At 37.2% G+C, this 22,164-nt stretch overlaps 1 protein-coding gene across 6 annotated transcripts in view; it reads left to right on the top strand.

Moving 5' to 3' along the window:
* NME7 (NME/NM23 family member 7) overlaps window positions 1-22,164 on the top strand; it is a 240,766-nt gene that overhangs the window by 169,348 nt on the left and 49,254 nt on the right. For 5 of the 6 annotated variants that reach the window (XM_026509426.4, XM_044387944.3, XM_044387943.3 and 2 more), the window contains one exon: window positions 15,840-15,947. In XM_026509426.4, coding sequence (XP_026365211.2) covers window positions 15,840-15,947 — 108 coding nt within the window. Of the gene's footprint in view, window positions 1-15,839; window positions 21,478-22,164 lie in introns of those variants that run through there. The other variant, XM_057315671.1, reaches the window with a different exon arrangement.

Here is a 22,164-nt window from a genome sequence, read left to right as displayed (position 1 = left end):
CCTATCAAATCTTTCCTTCCTTTTTTTTTTTTAAATGGAATTCAAAACTGGTACATTGAGAATTACCAACAAGCAATGAATCTGAGTCCCAAAGCTTTAATGGCAACCAAGAACCCCAAGTGCTGCTTGCAGAGTGCATTGTTGATCCCCTTTGTTTCCCCAAATTGAGAACTCATTAAAGCTAATCTAGGAGATCGTGCTTTAGTCTTTGATTGCCAATATTAAAGTATCCAAATGGGACTCATTTTTCTGGTTATGTTAGTAGAAACAGTCCACTTCCTTGCTGTGAAATGTTAAGTACCAAATGTCATTCAGTGTGAGTCTTTCTAGTCTACAATTGTTTATGTTGCCTCTGTTCCCAGTAAATGTACTTCCATAACATAGTTATTAAGATCTGCATAGTATTTCAGCATAGATTAGTGAACCATTCTGCCACTGTTGATATTTAAAAATTTTTTATGTCAAAGACGTTGCTGAGACCAGATTTATAAATAAATTTGCGCAAGCTTTTTATTATTACCTTAGAATAAATTCTTACAGGTGAAATTGCTGGGTCAGAAGATAAAGGTGTTCATTCATTTGTAATTTGTTTTGTGCTTTCTAAGCTACAATAGTAGTTTAAAAGACTTCGACTTTAACGATTACAGTTTCCTTCGTAAAATATTTTCTCTGAATACAAGACTTATGTTGGTTTCTGAAGTTCATGAATATACAGAAGAGTTATGTAATATCTGGAAACTAACCTGAGGAGATAGTAACAGTAGGCATTACAATGAGTAGCATTTGTCAACTTGACTTACCAGCATACACTGTTGTTCTGTTGTGGTCTTATCACATTGGAGATACTGGGTTGTACACACAACACATAAAACAAGTCACACATGAATTTTAACTGAGAATGAATGGCTGTTTCCCAAAGCAGTAATTTGTCTTTTAATTTTTCCCTCCTGCAGAGAATTTTATTTGATAAAAACACTATGTATACTCTGAGTCAAGACAACCAAGAAGAATATAAGAAAAGGAAAGCTGGTTAACTGTTTCTATTAGTCTAAGGAGTACTTGGATAAGCAAATCTTGGCAGTCTGTTAATTTGTTATATTGCAAAACTAGCTTTTTTTTTCGTGTTTTAAAAACAGAATTAAATATATAAATGATTATATTTTATTTTTTTATTGTTAGTCACCATATAGTACATCATTAGTTTTTGATGTAGTGTTCAATGATTCATTATTTGCGTATAACACCCAGTGCTCATTACATGTTATAAATGATTATATTTTAAAAGTGACTGAATTAGATGAGTCTATGTATCATAGCACCAATTTAAATATAGGACTTCTTTTGGTATAGCTTATTAAATAAATCAAATGGCTATACAGGTATTTTATGAGTTTAAGTAGTTTTATAAAAGAAAATAAAGGTGGGGGCACCTGGGTGGCTCAGTTGGTTAATCCTCCAACTCTTGATTTTGGCTCAGGTCATGATCTTGGGGTCATGAGATCGAGCCCTGCATCGGACTCCTCACTCAGTGGGGAGCCTGCTTGAGATTCTCTCTCCCTCTCTGTCTGCCCCTCCCCCTGCTCTCACTGTCTAAATAAATAAGTAAATAAATAAGTAAGTAAGTAAATAACATCTTTACAAAAGAAAAGAAATCTTTCACAAGGTAAGATATTTAGCACATGAAATGGCACGTTTATGATTTTTAAACATTGTTAAGAGTGCGTGCAACGAAAAAAATCAGTAGTTACATATCACTATAACAGTTAAAATATCTATCTATATATAATTGTATTATAAGTTAACTATGTGTGGATTTTTAAAAGCTTATAACATTGCCATTAATATAGTCATTTATTTATATTAAATTTCCTTTTTAGTTAGACTTTAAGGTGATTTAGAAACCTTTGTGCAACATAATAAGATAAATCAAGTGAATGAGGAAATCAGGACAGGGAGCAAATGAGACTAGAAGTGAGAAAATGTGTGCCATGAAGTCCTATATTTTTATTACAGGGAGGCCCCAGTGTAGCTCTTAGTCTTTAGGCATCCACAGATTCAGGTTATATGACTGACGGTGTCCATGAGATAAACAAACTAATTGCTCACAAAAAATCCTAACTTTTTCTGATGCCTAAGAGGAAAGTCCTTCGTGGATCCCCACAGAGGGCACCGAGTGATCTCGTACTCACTGACTTCAGTACAGCAAGTTTCATAGGCTGTTCTTTGTAAGAAGCTGATGATACCATCGCAGTGGGTGACAGTTTTATGAGAAATCAGAATGATTCGATCCCACATCTTGTTGCAGTATATGGCTGGAGTCCTAAAAGAGAGAATGTGTTTGTATTTTCTTAAAGCAGTCCCGTATACATACTGTTCTAAGTCAATGCTTTGGTAGCATTGAGTGGCAGTAAGTTCAAGGTTAAACTTTTTGGAGAATAACTAGAGTGTGTTTATTCTGTGTCCCTGTGCAAGTACAGAGTGCTGTGCTTCCTTAGCCAAGCCACACGTACTTGTGGAGATTGAAGAGAATAACACAGACGCTCACTTGAATGGATAGAAACGCTTAATGAGGTGGGTCCAGAGGTACCCACAGGCAGGACCGGGATTCATTAACAGATATTTGTTACGTAGAAATTATTTGAACAGTCAGGGTGTTAAAGTTCTATAGCTTAGATCATAACTGTATAGTTTTAGCCTGAAATGTTTTTTTAATTAAAAAAAAAAGGTGCAATCAGATGCTTATCCCTGCCTAAAATAGAACACACACATTAAAACAAAACAGAAACTCTCGGTAAATTATCTAGAGAACATTTGTCCTTGAATCTTGTTTTTTGTGTTTTGTTTTCGGGTGTACTCTCCAAGATGAACGGATTACAAAATGTACCTTCGGGTATTAGTATGAATTAACTCATTATATAGGGAATCAATAAAACCTTTAATAAGTAAGAAGTATATTGCACAATGCCAAGCTTACGGAGCAATAAAGTATTCAGATTCTCAGCCTGTGCGTTCCCGGGAAGCCTCTCCAAAGAGCTGCAGAATGGTCCCTAGAGCCTGGCATTCTGTTTGTGCTGCCATTTTGTTATTGGTACAAGTCTCAGATTCTACTTCATCCCCTAGTAAAAGCAACTGCTAGAGAGTTGGTCACAACTCTTTCTCTAGTAGACAGTTTCTGATTGTATGGAGACTCTCCAGTGCAAATTCTGGTTGGTGTCTTGTCTGCATTGCGTAGGCTGCTTCTTTCACCCCTTTCGAGATTCAGTCTGTTTGGTATATTTTTGTTTTACATATTTTTAGGAATACACTTGCTTCATAAATCATGATATATAGTTTTTGAATATTAAAAAAACTAAAATGTCTAGAGAAGATGCAAACTCAAACATCTCATATTAAGTTCCTCCCTGTGTGAGATGTACTGAATACTCTGAGGGGTACGGAGATGAATAAGGCACAGTCCCCATTTCCAATGATGTATTCTCTCTAGGAGGAGACATTCACAATTGAGGTTTTGCATTCTCAATAAATATTAAATGAACACCTATTATGTGGTAGGCACTGTTCTTGGCATTCGAGATTCATCAGGGAATAGGACAGATCTAATCAATACTCTTATTTTCCTTTTTCTTTTTTTAATTCAAGTACAATTAGCATACAGTGTTACATTAGTTTCAGATGTATTGTATAATGATTCAACAATTCTGTACATTTCTCAGTGCTCATTGAGATAAGTATACTCTTAATCCTCTTTACCTATTTTTCCCCTCTCCCCCATCCACCTCCCCTCTGGTAACCACTGGTATGTTCACTCCTGCCCTAAATCGTTACTACTCTTAGTGAATGTTTCATGAGCATTCTCTATGTGCTGGGATATACAAAAATCATAGCCCTTGTCCTTAAGGCATTTACAGATGATAAGAGTGAATCAGATGTCAAATAAGTTTTTGACGTGGAAGCAAGCTGGCCTGTTAGGAGGCCACTGTGGTCTCAACAAGGTGAGAGGGTGAACTGTGGCTGGAGGGGTAGACTCCTGGCAACTTTAAAGGGAATTGTAGCAGACCTGGGGCACGTTGGGAAATTAAATAAGAGTTTGCCCAGAGTGGTTGATCTTTGGATACACCCTTTTTTCAGTGCTGGACAGGAAGTCTAAGACCGTAGAACCAGGTTATCTAGACCTATAAAAGGTGAAAACTGTCTGCATTGTCACCACAATAGGTGGTCGTGAGGTACATATGAAATATTACATCTTTTAAAAACGAAAGTACTATGTAAGTGCTTCATTATTAGCTATAATTTTCGGAGTTTATAATATTATGAAGGTGATGACTGTATCTACTGTTTTGGCCAGACACTGTTAGACATTTTATGGGCATTATCTCAATTCAGTCCAGAATACTGAACCTAGGCCTTTAAAGACACTAAGATATTTCCACTAACTGCTGAGACTTATGTTGCTACTACAGGATAGATAACTATAGGATAAATAATCTTAAATCTTATGAACTCTCTGTACTATTTTACAATTTGAAGTATACCTATATATACTAAGATGAGTTTGTTAGACCACTGGAGCTGTTGGTTTCAAGGTCACCTCACCTCGCTGTGGCTGCAGCTAAGCCAGAAGTTGCTGTTGCTGCTTCCACTGCTGCCATCACCACTGACTGTCACAGAATCTTGTGACTCAGGCACTGAGTCTGGCCACCACAGCTGCCTCCCAACACTTGCGTGTCCCACCTTGTCTGCCAGGGGCAACATCAGCAGGTAGATGGCCTGTGTTCAGTTCTGCCTTCCAGATCTCATTAGTGAGACATAATTTACATCAAGAACTCTAGCGTAAAGAGTATCTAGAGAATGTAATTTCTTCGATTTCTAACCTCCATTTGGCATGAGGGTAGAATGAAGGGTTGAGAGAGCCTCTCTGTAGAATCTGCTTGATCTTATTCATGTTGCTTATTCTGAACCATTTGTTAGGAACATGAACTTCCTGAGAAGAGGGAGAAAAACTTCTGAGCTAGACTATTCAAAGGGAATAGTATGTGTTTTCTTGCTTGAGCTAGGAAAGAGCTTTGAAAACCGGAAGAGGTGGAAGTGACTAGGTTATTTCAGGTGCAGGTGGAGAAGTAAGCAGGAATCAGACCCTGTAGGCCTTTCTAGAGCATGTTAAATATTTTAGATTTTCTGTTAAGAAAAGCATCTTAGGTAGGGGAATGTTATGATTCAACTTGCCTTGAATAGCCTCACTCTGCCTGCTGTATTGGGAGCAGTAGAATCTAGGAAGCTTCATAAACCAGGAAGAGTGAAATCTAAGAAATCAATAGTCTAGACAAGAGAATATGGTGACAGAGTGGAGGAAAAGAGAAATAGACTGATGGACTATATTTCAGCATTTTATTGACAGGACTTCATAATAAATTGGGTGCTAAAGGTGCCAAGAATGAGTCCCAGCTGTTTCATTGTTTTGTTCCTTTAGGGGAGTTTCCAAGTATTGAGCTATGTTTCTTAGGAGAGTCAAGGAAGATTGCATAGCAATTCTTTATTTTATCAGGATGGGGGACTGTAGGGAGCACTTCTTTTTGGGGGAGAGATTGAGAATGCCTCTCAACTTTCTCAGTAGTAATATGACTATATTTCAAAGATTAAATCTCCTAAATGTAGCATTTGGGAAAAACAGAAAATAGGCAACTGTTTACCAAAAAAATATATCATTTTCCCTCTATACTAACATTTATGTTCACAGACAATATAAATGAGTCCTTGTGAGTTTTGCTAAACTATAAAGTAACTTTCATAAAAGTGATCAAAGAGACTTGCCCAACTATTTAAAAGGAGAATGAAGGGATCATCATTTTTATTTTAAAATAACACCTGTGTCAGCCAGTGCCTATTGTTGGCTAAAGTAGCAAAGAGCTCAGCAAGAGGAAATGATTACTATGGCATGTGGTCTATTGAAGCCTTGTGCAAAAGACAGGACTGAATTGTCTAAATGTTTCACCTGAAATCCCATTTAATTATCACCCTCCTCAGGTTCTATAAATTTACATTACATTTAATTTCTGCTTAATGGAAAGTGAGACATGAAGCCTATTGAGAGTTCACAAGCCAGGTGTTTTATGATTCCTCATATTTAAGCAAATCGTGTGGTCTCCAGAGCTAGTAAGATAAGTGTATTTACTGTGAATTCTCTGACAGCTCACTCGATGAGATTAATACATAAGTAGTTGAGTTTAATTTTGCAATTACTCTTTCTGAGTGCTGTGCATAGGTTCTAGAAGGATCCTTAGACTTACAAAAAGTAGCCTTTGGATCTCTTTTGTGGTTCCCTTTCCTGCTCCCAATTCCTCCAGTGTCCCATTATCTTGTTTTAGTTGTGAATTAGTCTGGTAGTGCTCATCTCCCAGGAATATAAAACTGTAACTGCGTCAGTTAGTACAAAGTTTCATGAAAATGGAAAAGCTGCTTGAGGGTCAGCTTTGGTGGGATGTTTTTGAAGTACCAAAGGAGTCAAGGCGAGATGTACTTTTTAATGTTACAGGACTCCTTGGCTAAAAGCATGAATATTTCCTGCTTTAATTATGAAAGTTGGTTATTTGGTCAATAATTTATTATTAAGTTATTTTACCCTTGTTGTCTGTGAAATGAGGGCAATAATTGTAACATGATTTTCTGTTTTGCTTCTCAGCTTTGTAGCTGACTGAAGCTATGCTAGTTCCTCTTTTACTATTTATCCACTTGTCTGTATTGTCGCCACATGGTTACCCTATAGTTTAGAGAAGACTTTTTCTTCTTACTTAAAATTTTTTTGAAATTAGACTAATGACCAGGTGTGATTATCCACCATGCACCACTCATTGCATGAATATATTCTATAGTTGATCATTAAGTTGTCTTTCTTAAAAGTTCTGTAAAAAATCAGTAAATTTCATAGCTCTCTTCCCAATTCATTTCTTAAGTAGAGGGTCACTTTCAATCTTGCATATCTCCCTGTATTATAGAGAACTGAAACAGTATGGCTTTCGGAGAAAGCAATTTGTTTTCTTTGTTCAGACATATTTTGTGAGTCTGATAGACTTATAATTCAATAGACAAAAATATTTATAATGGACACAATAATAGAGTAATTACATAAAGTTTCTCTAATTTGTTTTCAGTATTCAGCTAATCACCATCCCACATAGAGCATTTTTTCCATGTCTTAGATTTAGAGGTCATTCTTTAAGCCAGAATTCTTCCTCCCATTGCAGGATTACCCTAGCAGAATTCTTAGTACTTCTGATGAGCTGTATAATAACCAAGCATTTGACTTGAGGGTGCTCGGCAGGCCAGGTTGTAGTGGCAGATGGATATGACAGGAATTTGGTAGAGTCTGAAAGACAGCAGACCTTCTAAATGCAAGTAAATGTGGGGCTTTAAAGAGTCTCATTTTCTCAGCGTAACCTATCACTTATTAAAACTGCAGTAACTTAAAAAATTATTTATGATATGAAAATCGCATGTTGGTATGTTATGTTGCTTTTATATATCTGATATTCATTTCTGCTTCATTAAGGGAGATGTTTGGTGGGATGGTTTTCACCGTAGTGTACAAGTAACCGGAGAGCATGAATCTGTTAGGAACAATAAGGGAAAATCTGCCGGGAGACAGAGAGGGAGAGGGATCTGTGGAAGATTCTTCTGGGTTTTCACTTTTAGTGTTTCAGTATTTTTTACTTTTATAGGCATATATGAAATTTTATAATAATCAAAACTAAAATCAATGTATCAATACTTTTTCCAAAAAAAAGAAGAAATGAAAGCCTCAATTTTAATAAAAAAATGAAAGGAGCTATGAAGAAAATACTTGTTCTATAGCTTTATGCTTCATCATCATTAACCTAAACAAAATATATTGTACTAGTAAAAAGACTTTATATTTTCTCTGATTTGTTTACTTATAGATTATCATCTAATCTGTGTGTTTTATTACTTGATTATTTAAACATTTACCTTTATTCTAAAATTATTAAAAATCTTGAGAGATGTTACATATTTTTTAAAAGGTACTTGAGGGGTGCCTGGATGGTTCAGTCAGTTGGGTGTCTGACTCTTGATTTCGGCTCAGGTCATCATCTCAAGGTCCTGGGATTGAGCCCTGTGTGGGGCTCTGTACTCAGCAGGGAGTCTGCTTGAAATTCTCTCTCTCTGCCTGTCCCCCTGCACTCTCTCTCTCTCTAAAATAAATAAATAAATCTTTTTTAAAAAAAACAGTACTTGAATATTTGGCTGGACTATCTTTGATGCATAATCAAAGTATACGCTTTTTCTGTCTCTTTAAGAAGTGTCTCATCTTAATTTCCTTTAAATTCTAAGATTATATTAATAAAACTAATGGCTATTATCTATTGAATGTGACAGACACTTTTCTAAATACTGTTAGTTATTTCTTCAGTTCTCACAACAGCACTGTAGTTAAGTCCTATTTTTATCCCTGTTTTACAAATTAGAACATTAAAGCAGGCACAGAGAGGTTAAGTAACATGGCATGGTTATACAACTAGTAAGTGACAAAGGCAAAATTCAAATCCATAGAGCCTTATTCCATAGCCCTTGGTCTTCATTACTCCTCCATCCCAGCTCCATGAATAGAAATGTTGCCATTTAATGTCAGTCAACAAGTATTTAGCAAATATTTACTGTGTGTTTGTAAATAAGACATAGAATATCAAAGAAGTTTTATAATGTGTTAAAGGTTGAGAGTCTAATGGGAACTTACTAAAATAAGCACACACAAAAACTGTATAAAATGCAAGTCAGAGGTCTGTAATAGGAGCATAAATTCCTGTTGAAACATTAGAAAAGGGAAGATTACTCGGGGAGGAATTCAAGTTAGTTTTGTAGGGGAAATGATGTTAGTGGGATTTAAGCTTTCAGGAAGGTGTGAGTGAAGCCTACAAGGTAGGTTTAGGCAAAATATGGAGGACCTTGGATGCCACGTTAAGGAGCTTAGGCATTAGGCAAGCGTGATAATGTCTGCATTGTAGGTGCAAAATGATAGCAGCTCAAACAATGAGTTGAAGGTGGCTTAAAGGGTTTGGGGGAACAGAGAATGTCAGTAAGATGAGTGTGCATTAACCTGGAAGATGGCACCGTGGGTCCAGAACCATCACAGAACCAGTGCCTAAGGAAAGCAAATTAATGGCATTAACAAAGAGTCTTTAAAATAAGAGAGTTAGTATCCTTGGAGAGATTTAAGGAATATCAGATCCATAAAAAATAATTATAGACACTGAAAATTTTAAACACAGCCAAAAATCATAAGATACCTAGGAATAAATCTAACCAAAGAGGTAAAGGATCTATACTCTAGAAACTACAGAACACTTATGAAAGAAATTGAGGAAGAAACAAAGAGATGGAAAAACATTCCATGCTCATGGATTGGAAGACTAAACATTGTGAAAATGTCTATGCTGCCCAGAGCAATCTACACTTTCAGTGCCATCACTATCAAAATACCATTGACATTTTCCACAGAGCTAAAACAAACAATCCTAAAATTTGTATGGAACCAGAAAAGACCCCGAATCGCCAGGGGAATGTTGAAAAAGAAAATCAAAGCTGGGGGCATCACGATGCCTGACTTCAAGCTATATTACAAAGCTGTGATCATCAAGACAGTATGGTACTGGCACAAAAACAGACACATAGATCAATGGAACAGAATAGAGAGCCCAGAAATGGACCCTCAACTCTGTGGTCAACTAATCTTTGACAAAGCAGGAAAAAACATCCAATGGAAAAAAAACAGTCTCTTTAATAAATGGTGCTGGGAAAATTGGACAGCTATATACAGAAGAATGAAACTCGACCATTCTCTCACACCATACACAAAGATAAACTCAAAATGGATGAAAGTCCTCAGTGTGAGACAGGAATCCATCAAAATCCTAGAGGAGAACATAGGCAGCATCCTCTTTGACAGCAGTCATAGCAACTTCTTTCAAGACACGTATCCAAAGGCAAGGGAAACAAAAGCGAAAATGAACTTTTGGGACTTCAAGGTAAAAAAGCTTCTGTGCAGCAAAGGAAACAATCAACAAAACTAAGAGGCAACCCACAGAATGGGAGAAGATATTTGCAAATGACATTACAGATAAAGGGCTAATATCCAAGATCTATAAAGAACTTCTCAAACTCAGCGCCCAATTTTTGAAGTTTAAAAAATAGCAACATATATATATATATATATATATATATATATATATATATATATATATATATAATTCTCCCAGAATACAATACAAAAAGACTGATAGAAAATATACAAGAAAAGAGAGAGGGAAGATAGAACCAGAAGTTTCAACATTAATTGCATAGAAATAGCCAAAGGAAAGAAGACATGACATGGAGGAGAGAAAACAATGCAAGAAATATAAGCTGACTAAAGATGTAGCTCTTCACATTGAATTGTACAACCGTCAACAGACTGTGGAGCAGAATGACTGGCAAATGACCAATGCCTAGCTAAAGAGATAATGCAAGACCTCCAGAAAAGAGAAAATTTTGATTACGTATAAAGAATGGTAATTAGATTGCAGTGGTCTGCAACACCGTATTTGTCATACATGCTGTATATGCAACATGCGTTTTGTGTGTGTGTGTATGTAAGTAGTAGAGACTGTGGAGGGCCGCTCACATCCCCCTCTCACCTTCAAGACCGAAGTGCCTATTCCCCAGCTGTGTTTTGGCAGCAGATAGTAATTCAGTAAGTCTTCCAGATATTCCCTTCTATTGAAGAAAGTCACCTTGCCCAAGGTCATGGCCCCTTCCTTGGAGTGGCCCATATCCAGTGACTTGTCAGTTTGGAGAGATCAAGGCCTCACCTGTTTGCTTCAATTCAGAATGACTCTGAAGGGTCATGGTAGCTCAGAGCTCCCTATAGGATTATCTGAGGCTGCTGTTGTTACTCATTGCAGTTCAACCTCTCCCTCTGCCCAATCCCATGTTCCTCACTTCCCCACAAGTGTAGATCCTGAGGCCACTTCCCGATAAACTTGCTGCATACAAATCTCTGCCTCAGAGTTGGCATCCCAGAGAATGCAACCTGTGACAATATTCTTTTCAGCTACCTTTGAGACACTGACTACAATTGACTACGCAAAGAAAATCCCAACAAACTCCTTCAAGGATGACCAAAGAAACCACATTCCTTCACCACAGTACGATATGATAGGACATTAACAATGACCCCCCCCCCCAACCACCACCACCACCACCACCACCCACGCACACACGCATGCGCGCACACACCTCTTCAGAATTTGAGTGTTGTGCATATAGAGTGACTTACATGAAAGTAATATTTTAATGAAAATGGTTGAGTGCCAAAAAAGTAGGTACAGGGTAAGTTCTTATGAAACAGCACACTCAAATGGAATCCTTTTCAAGTGTTTTCTTCCTAACTGAAATTATAAGGAAAGGAAAAATTAAGTATTCACCTTCAGGATTTTACAAAATACATCTTACTTTACAGAATGCCAGCTTATCACCATGTGAATAGAGTAGGTATGTAATATCAGGTCTTTAATTGTCAAGAAAATTGGGAACAGAATGAAAGTCATGAATTTAATATACAGCCATCCTTATTTTCTGGTTTATCAAAATGTTTTTCTTAAGTAATACATTTATAACTGACATTTGATACAACCTTGTAAAGGAAGACTTAAGTAATTAAATAAATGCACACCTTTAAAATGTGCCAAAGGGACAGAATCACAGGTGTGAATGCTGCTCAGCATTTTTGCACCAGAAATTGCAGCCGCCATAGTTCTTGGTGGTTTCCATATCCATAGCGCTGATCCATTCAGTACTTTGGCCTCTCAGTCTGCAATCCTCTGTTCCTCGGTATTGTTGCCCTTCCCGTGACCTCGGCCATGGTTACCCCCTGTCGGGGAAGGTCATTGAACAGACATGACCACCCATTGACCTAGTCAATCACAGGCTCCTCCCCCCCTCCCCTGCCCTTGGAATGTGGGTTCTGCTTGCCTTTCCCACCCCCAGTGGCTGCTCCAAGGACACAGGTCTGAGATAATGATGCGGTGTTGAGAACACCTGTGCAGTATACATGACTGAACCCTGTGAAGGCCTCTGTATAAACTTAAGAGGTGGCTGGTGGTTGCAGGGATCCACTCACCTTGCTGCCACCGAAGTTCCCTTTGCTTGTGAAAACTGCCACTGCTAACCTCTTTCTTCAGTTTCTCCCTGCCCTCTGAGTACAGGGGCCAGTTTCAGAATACACCTGGCAAATCCCCAGAGGGTCACTAACACCTCCCTCCCTCTCTGCTCACTTCCAATAATTTCAATTTTAAGTATCCTTTCTCTTGACTTTCCAGCTCATTTCTTCGAACACCAATTTTAATAATTGTTCCATCCCACTAGGAGCTCTGATCCATTGATCTGCCTTTTCAGTGCCTCTTACCCCTCTATCCACCCCCAGGCCCCCGCTTTCCTACTGAGTTTAATTTTTGTTGCCCATCCTTATTATCACTCTCTTGCATACACCCTCAACTCCCTTACCCCTCTCTTGCTTTGTGGTTTTCTTTTGGTAAAGCCCCAACCCTCATTACATTCAACTTTCTACCAGCTCTCGGCCTGCACCCGTGCAGCTGAGTGTGGCTGCCGCAGAACACAGCGCTGTCCTGTGTGATCTCCCTCTGCACTCAGGGCCACTAACCTCACCGATGAAGGGCCTCACAGGAGGGCCCTCAGTGCCGTCAGCAATCACAGTTCACTTTCCTAGTTCTTTCACTTTCCTGCTCTCTTAAAATGTGTTCGGACCTTCTTGCCTCTCCTGACATCCCCAAAACCTCCTCTCCGGCCTTCCCCTCAGCTGGTGACAATCTTGCTACCCTTTTTACTGCGTAACAGAATCAGTCAAAAGAAAACTACTAGAGGGAACATTAGAAAGTTTCCATATTTTGTTTAGGATGGTGATTACTGAGTCTATACACCTGACAAGATTCATGGGGCACTTAAAACCAATCCATGTTACTTATGGAAGTTACATCTAAATCAAAATTAAAAATAAAGAAAGAACTCCCATAAGTTCCTGCCACTGCATATATCCACTCCCTGCAGTGGGCTCCGTATGTGGTCTTAGTGCTGAGGATGGATGGTCTGTGCTCCCGGATAAGGCCAACTCCCCCACTCCTGCACTTAACTCCATCACTCCAGCAGTTCTCCCTTCTCCTTCCTGCTTTGTCAGTGTTTCCTTTTGTTGGATCATTCCTATCAGCCTGTAAATGTGCAATTATTTCTCCCATTTTAAAAATAACATTCTCCTCCAGGAAAACCTCGCTTCATTCCACTTTCCTCCATTTACTGCTCCATTTTTCTTCTCCCCTTTGTAGCAAAGTTCCTCAAAATAGTTGCCTATATTCACTTTTCCCAGTTCTACTCCCATTCTCTCTTGAAACCACGTTAATCCGTGTTTTGCTCACCACCAGGCCTCTGAAACCACTCTTGTCAAGGATATCTGTGACTCCATGTTGATAGATCCAGTGTTCAGTTCTCAGTCTTTACCGTACTTGACTTCTCAGCAACACTGGACACTGTTGATGACTCTCTGTCCATGACATTTTTCTTCACGGTCTTCTAGAAAAGGACTCTCCTGGATTTCTTCTTACCTAGTCGGTCGTTCCTTCTCCATCTTCTTTGCTTATCGTCTCTCCTTGTCTCCTTGATTTTCTTATGATGTGGTTCCCCTCTGTCTCCTCTTACTGCCTTCACAATCTCATCCAGCGGATACCTTTAAATACCTTAAAAATGCTACAGACTCCCAAATTGTTATTTGCAGTGTGGAAGACTCCCCTGAAGCCTAGACTCATACCAACCATGTATTTGAAAACTTCACTTGGATGTCTTAGGCAACTCAAACTTCATGCGTTCAAAACCAAAATCTGGAGGACTTCCCCTACCAGATGAAGACTTATTATAAAGTTATAATAATTAAGACAGCGTAATATAGATGTACAAATAGACAAAACATCCAATGGGACCAAACAGCAAACCAATAAAGAGACTCATATCTACACAGAAATTTATATATAACAGAGCTAATCAGTGGAGATTGGTGGGGAAAGAGGGAAACCATTCAATAAGTGGTGCTAGGGCAATTAACTATCCATGTGGGAAAAATGGAAATGGATATCCCCCTCACATCATACCCAGAAGTCAATTGTAGGTGAAACAAGAACTTCAGGTGGAAGGCAAAACTTTAAAGATTTAGAAGACAATAGAGAAGAGTATCCTTTGGTCTTGGAGTGAGAATAATTCCTTCAGAAACAGCACAAATCATAAATGAGAAGACTGGTAAATTTAATTTCATTAAAACTATTTCTGTAAATAAAAATACTAAAGAAAACTCAAAGATAAGCTTCAGACTGAGAAAAGATATTTGAAAGATTATGCAAAGTGACAAAAAATAGAATTCATGATATAATAATAATAAAAAAAACAAGAATAACCCAGTAGGAAATGGATGGAAGAAGACAAGAATAAGCATTTTACAAAAGTGGATGTATATGAAAGGACACGAACCTTCTTTAGTAATCAGGGAAATGTGAACTAAGAACACACGGAGACACCATTTCACACCCACTAGAATAGCAAAATTAATAAGTCAGCCAATGTCAAATGTGGATTTTGATGTGGGTGGTGGGAATTCTTGTGCACTGATGGTTGAGGGCAAATTGTTACAACCACTTAAGAAAATGGTTTGGCAGTACTTAGGAAAATCGAATATGTATATGTCCTAATCCAGACAAAACTCTTGTATACACGCACCACACTACGTACAAGACTTCTTGTAGCAGAATTGTGTGTCATTTTCAGTGTGCGTGTGTGTCAAAGCAAGGAGACGAGAGAGAAAGGGGAGAGAGAAGAATTTAGTTGCATGTCCATCAACAGGAAAATGGATAAAATGTGCTCAACTACACATTGGATTTGTATAGTAATAAAAACAAATGAATTACAACTAAACACAACAACATGGACAAATCCAAAAAACCAGTGTTTTGAAAACTAAACAAAACAAAGGAAACTTTAAATAAAATTGAGAGTAACGGGTACCTCTGGGTAGAGGTAGGGATGGGATAGAATGGAGTCAGGATGAAGTCTCACACAGGGGACTTCAAAGTTGATCGTATTAATTTACTTTAGCTAAATAGTGGGTACACGGGTATTTGTTTCCCTTTTAAAAAATATTCATATATATTAAGTACCCTTTTTGTATGTATATATCAAAATTAAAATAGAAGTTTTAGAAATGTTTCACTTAGAATAAAAAAAGACTAATAATAAGTAGGTCATTAATACTCCGCCATCTTTAGTTTTTTTAACCTCTTCTTTCTTTTACCCACAGTTTTGAGTTATTTGTAACCATTCTTTCCTCTAATGTGAGCTAGTACTAAGATGATACAACTGGAACATTTTGAAAAATCTTTTGAAGTCAGGGCCACCAAACTAGTTCATTTTAAATCAAGTTGTTAGGATACAAGTCTTTCACAGTAATGGACTGGGTTCCTATTTTATGTGTTTTTCCATAATCTATTGATAAAAAGAGATGTAATTATTGTTACCCTCTAGACTTCCCATCAGGCCACAGAAAAAGCCTTCTGAGTGAACGAGGCTGAGTGAAATCTTTCATTGCTCAAAGTTTTCATACATTCATGCTATTTCCAGAAAAAATCAGTGCCATCAATGTATACATGTATTTCATAAACAGATAATTCAAGTGTTTCATGTAGCTGGTGTTTTTCTTATTAAAACTGAATGACTGACTTTATATGTGAATGTGTATTTAATAGGAAATTGCCCGGCATTTACGCCCTGGAACCCTCAGAGCAATCTTTGGTAAAACTAAGATCCAGAATGCTGTTCACTGTACTGATCTACCAGAGGATGGCCTGTTAGAGGTAAGATAAAGAAGGGTAAATATCCTATTTATTTTTCAAACTCATAATCTCAGCAGTTCTGGTGCATAAGAAACCTTTTAATATCCTTGGATTATACTATTACTTGGCCACCTGAGGACTTCAGACTGCAGCTTTAAATGACCATGTTGTAGGATGCTGTATATAGCTATTCTTCAAAGAATTAAGGTATTTCTGTGATTGGCACATATTGGTGTATATATATGCCAATATTCTAATGCATATATTTAAGAATAATTTATAAATGAAAAGGTACAGCATTCATTAAGTCATGTGAAATTTGTTTTAAAAACAGGTAAAAATATCATTACCAGAAGTTTCTAGTCATAAAAACGTATCAGTGAAATCAAGAAGTCCAATATGCAGTGTGACTAGCATTCAAAGTAATAGTTAACCATTTACTGACTCTTTATATGCTGGATTCTAACTTGATAGATAAATGTTTTATATAAAGTAATTCTTTGGATCTCCAAAGCAACTCGAATACGTTGGCATTACTATGTCCATTTTTTTCAGGAAAATAAATTGAGACTCAGAGGTTAAATAATATCCTCAAACCATTCATACAGGACAGAGCCATATTTTGACCTCTCATCTTTATAATTAACATAAAATAGGAAACAATGAAAAAATTATGAGAAAATATTAGTGAAAATTAGTCTTTTTTTTTTTTTTTAAAGTAGGCTCCACACCCAGTGTGGAGCCCAACATGGGGCTTGAACTCATGTCCCTGAGATCAAGACCTGAGCTGAGATAAAGAGTCAGACACTTACCCGACTGAGCCACCCAGGCGCCCCAGTCTGGTTTGGTTTTTAAAAAGTCATTTCTAGCCCAAAAGCAAAGTTAAAGAAAAAATAGAAATTTTTAACTTTTTACAGTTTTTTTAACTCTTGTATATCAAAAGGAACTGAACTGAAATGAAGGCACATGATAAGTTAGTGATTATAGCATAAATGGCAGAAAAATGATTGATATCCTCAATACAGTTATTTTAGAGAGTATTATTTGTTTTATGTCAAATTTATCAGTTGGTTTTTTTCCTGCCTTTGAAGTCATACATAGAAATCAGCAAAATAGAAAGGCCTTCCCCCACATTTTGCTTTTCATTTTCTTTTCATTTCTTTCAATCCACCTGGAATTCAACATATGGTATGAGGTGTGGACTAGTCACCTGTCACAACATCGTTAAATCCTTCCATGCTCCCATTGTTACTTCTCATTTATTAAATATTTATCTACGTCTGTGTCTGTTTCTGAACTTTCAATTTTATTCCATTGGCCTGTGCCAGAAAAATACTATTTTTATTATTGTACTTTATTTATACTTTGAAAATTTTTCTTGGTTCTCTTAAATTTATTCCTCCACATGAACTTATGTGCGTTCAGCCAGTTCTTTACCCCATCCCCACAGGATGCAAATGGGACCTTGACTAACATTTTTTTTTATAAATTAATATTGGACTGACATAAAACTGTGAGTTTCCATCTGTGTATATGGCATGCCTCTTCTTTTATGCAAGCAGTAGAGTCTTTTTTTCATAGGGGTCTTGGACATAGTATATTAAATTTATTCCCATCAGTTTTTTATTTTGTTGCTATAGAGAATGAGTTTGTTAACTCCATTGAAGTTTTCTGCTATAAGCCAAGATGCTGATGTGATAAACAGGCAACTACATGTTAATGTAATCTTATCTAAGCTATGCACCCTGTTATGAAATTTTAACATACTTGTGAGATAGAAAATTGTAACAAACTTCATTTTTTTAATTACCCAAGGTATTGCATGTTTATTTAACATTTTCACCTGTTTTATAAATATTCACTTTACCTTCTGATGGTTTAGGATCTATAGAGTGGTTTGAATACAGACTGTTGTTCAGTGAAACCGGAATATTAATCATGAAATTTATGTCCATTAAAAAATATGATCAAGGTATGCCAGTGATTTTGCTTGTACAATTTGAAGTGGATTATTACTGCCTGCAGTTTACAAAGCCATTTACTAACTGATTAAAATCTTTCTAACTTAACTGCACAGGAGAGTTAATTGTAAGTTAATGGCTGTGTGGTTTAGAGAATTAACCAAAAACCAGAAGTTGGAGCCCCAGCAGCCTCCTCTCGTGTGGCTGGTAATTCATAGTTGATGTGACCTTGGATAAGTCATTTTTTCTTTCCATGCCTCACTTTTATCAGCAAAATAGAATAAAAAATTCTGGTCTAAACAAGGGGTGTTCTTCCAGTTAGGGATTAACTCTTTGTGGATTGTTACTTGGCTTTAAATGGTAACGTATTATAAAAACACTTAGAAGCCAGAAGAGTTATCTGATCATTCGTCTTCAAAGTGAAATTCAGAGTGACATTAAGACAAGCTGTCTGATCAGGGAAGCATGAAATATGGCTACTCATTAAGGGAACATCCTTTAGGTGTCGGGTGACCATAAAATGTATTGTCTAATCCGGGACCTTTCTGAAAGGCAGCTCCAATCAGACAAGATGCTAGGACAAAAGGCATAAGCCAGAACTGTCATTAGCACACTGGGATTATAGGCTCTCTATTTATATGGGAGCCAGGGAAATGGGAAAACGTTTCTTCTCATTAATCTTTTCCTCATGTGATGTTTACTGAGCTGAGTTTGTGTCGTGTATGTAGACCTTAGAAGGTATGGTTTCAATTCATATTTTGTCACCATCTATTTTATGTACTTAGTCTTATAGCAAATGAGTATAGTATGTATTACTTGCTGACATTGTGATAGGATTTCAGAATCAAACGAGATGTTTCTCCTATCCTTATTGAGCTCACAGTAAGTTTCAGAAGTCAGGGATCTCAGCACGAATATCGAATCTGCTGTATTTGGATGCTCCTAATTGTGACATAGCCATTTTTGTGGTTGTAGGAATAAATGGCAGCACCTGTGGTATGAGACATTCTATGATGTTATTTCATTGGTAATGTTCCTGATCAGTAGTAACTCTAAAGATCTTAAATTCGAGCTTCAAAGAAAGCATTAATGGCAAAATGTATAGCTAAACTAGTAATCAAAGAAATAACAGTTTTTTACTAAGGGCAAAGAATTTTTAAAGTATCACTGTCCACTGCTGGTAAAGCTACAGTTAAACAGATACCCTTATATTGCTGGTGATAGTGACATAGAAACAGGTATTGAAAGCCATGGGTTTTTCCCATTTGTTCCGAATTCTACTTCTTATAATCTAACCAAAGGGGGAGGTGGCAGCAGGATGACAAAATAGAAAGTTATCTGCATAGATGTTCATTGAAGGAGTATTTGGGGTAATTAAAATTGGAAATAATGTGCGTATCAAAGGTATATCGATCATCCCTCCTCTGAGAAGGGTTTCTTGATACCTGTTGTCTGCATCAGAGATCCTTCTGTATGTGTGTTTGCCTAGGATTTTGCTTCCCTCTAACACAGTGGCACAGCCGAGAGATGACCTAGCTCTGCGCCGGGGGCAAGTTCCTCATTTCATAAAATGAAGGGCCTGCCCTATCAAATAGCATAGTGCCTGGCACAGAGTAATTGCTCAACAAATGATAGCAATTACATTATTATTATTACTACAGCCCATTGTGTTTTGCTTATATGTATGTCTTCATAAGACTGAGTACTCATAGGGAAGAAAATCTGTCTTGCCCAGCATATAAAAGCTCCACCATAAATCATTTTTGAAGAAAAAGAGGGAAGGGTCTGGTGAAATAAATTATGGTTCATGCACTCTATGCAAAAGTGTATAACCTTTTTGTAAAAAAAATGATGATGGAGACCTCAGCAGTGGATTCCAGCCTTGGTTGCATATTGGAATCACCTAGACCATTTTAAAAATACTGATGCCCAGACCTACCCTTAGAGATTATAATGATTTTCCTTTTGAAATAACTTCAAACTTACAGAAAAGTTGCAAGTACAGTACAACTAAGTTTTTTTCATGAACATTTGGGATTAAGTTGCCAACATAATGCCCCATATCTCTGAGTACTTCAGTGTATATTTTTTAACATAAAAGGGCATTTTCCTACATAACCACATTACGAGCATCCAAGTAAGGAAATTAACAGTGATACATTGCTACCATTTAATTTTTAAACCCCATTCAAATCTCTCCCATTTTTTCCTTCCTGATCCTTTTTTTTAATTAACATATAATATATTATTTGTTTCAGGGGTACAGGTGTGTGATTCATCAGTCTTACACAATACACAGCACTCACCACAACACATACCCTCCCCAACATGCATCACCCAGCCACCCCATCCGTCCCACCCCCCTCCACTCCAGCAAACCTCAGTCTGTTTCCTCAATAATGTGTTTTAGTAGCAAAAGGATCCAGGTTAGAATCACTCATTGCATTTAATTCTCTGCTTAGTTTCTTTCAGTGTAGAATTCTCCTCAGATTTTCCTTGACTTTCGGGACCTTGACACTTTTGACAATAACAAGCAGATTCTAATGTAATTGACCTATTTATACCTTTGCTCATCGGAAGCTTTTCTACGTGGTTTCCGTGTACACTTCTAACAAGATACCGGCACATTGATTTTGCTGAACGACATATGTTGCTTATACAGAGAGTCATTTGTTGGCTTCCCATTGTCCTTGAAGCTGTCTGATGCCTGTTTGATTTTATGACTCAACATTGTGTATGCCTCCCCTCTGCTCCACTTAGTCTGAGCCCGATGCTCACAAGCGTCGCTGATGATGCTTCCTCAGTTTTACTTTCTCCTTCCTTTATCTTTCCCAAAGCTTCTGTGCTGCTCTTGTTGCTTCCGTAGTCTGTTCCCAGAACTGTTGTTTTCTGATTATTTTCACAGGAACAACCAACACTTTACATGTACTGAAATTGAAATTCTCAAAGTTGCCAAATAGGTATACAGTAGAAAATATGTTTGAATTTCTAATTCTATTCATCAAAATGATCTATCAGTCATTTATTCAGATATTTACATTTTTAAAATTATAAACACAGCACTGAGGACACAGCAATAAATAGGATACATGCAGCCCCTGCCCTCACAGAGCTTACCTTTTAGGAGACAGTAATCATAGTCATTGTTTTTTAGAATCATGAAAATATGGATCTTGCCTCTGTTTTTGTTTTCCAACTATTCTGTAAATTGGTTATATCTTTTTTGTGGTTATAAAATAAGAATTTTATTCACTCATTTATGGAACATAAGAAGTAGGGAGATCGGTAGAAGAAAGGGAAGAAGAAGGGGGGTAAACAGAAGGGGGAATGGACCATGAAAGACTATGGACTCTGGGAAACAAACTGAGGGCTTCAGAGGGGAGGGAGGTGAGGGACTGGGATAGGCTGGTGTTGGGTAGTAAGGAGGGCACATATTGCATGGTGCACTGGGTGTTATACGCAAGTAATGAATCATGGAACTTTACATCAAAAACTAGGGATATACTGTATGGTGACTAACATAATATAATAAAAAATTATTATAAAAAATAAAAAAATAAAATAAAGACATGTTTAAAAAGGAAAAAAAATGAAATAAGAATTTTTATAGTTTATAAAATAGGGACACCAGGGTGGCTTAGTCGGTTGGGCATCAAACTCTTGATTTCAGCTCAGGTCATGATTCCCAGGGTTGTGACATCGAACCGGTATTGGGCTCCACACTCAACTCCTTGAGATTCTCACCCTCTCCCTCTGCCCCTCCCCACCCCCACACGTGCTCCCTCTCTCTCTCTAAAATAAATAAATAAATCCTTTAAAAAGGTTATAAAATATTTCATTGTAGATATAAATAGTCAATCGAAACAAATCTTGAAATTGGATATAGAATTATTTCTGCATTGATTCTTGTTCTGGTATACTCTAGAAAAAAATTAATCAAGCATTAACCAGAAATAAACATAGGTGTAGGAGTAAGATGATTGGACAGGCCTGGATTTCTTGGCTGTGGTTCATATGGGTCTCTGCACACACTGACACTCATAATTTATCTTTAATTTTAGTTTGTATCTCAAAGGAAGAGTTGTGATTTTTACCAGTACATTGTCAAAGAGGGAACAACTTGTCCAAAGACAAGAGCAAACAGCATTCTGTAAGAGATTTAAAAATAGTTTAGTAAGGCTGAGACTTTGACCTTGAGGTGGAAAATGACAAGAGATAAGGCTGGGAAAGTCATCAAGGGCCTTGTAAAATCATGTTGAGACATCTGAACTTTATCC

Source organism: Ursus arctos, unplaced genomic scaffold (genome assembly GCF_023065955.2).
Source record: "Ursus arctos isolate Adak ecotype North America unplaced genomic scaffold, UrsArc2.0 scaffold_2, whole genome shotgun sequence".
Lineage (NCBI taxonomy): Eukaryota > Metazoa > Chordata > Mammalia > Carnivora > Ursidae > Ursus > Ursus arctos.
Note: the sequence above shows the minus strand (reverse complement) of the source record. Positions and strands in the feature narration are given on the sequence as shown.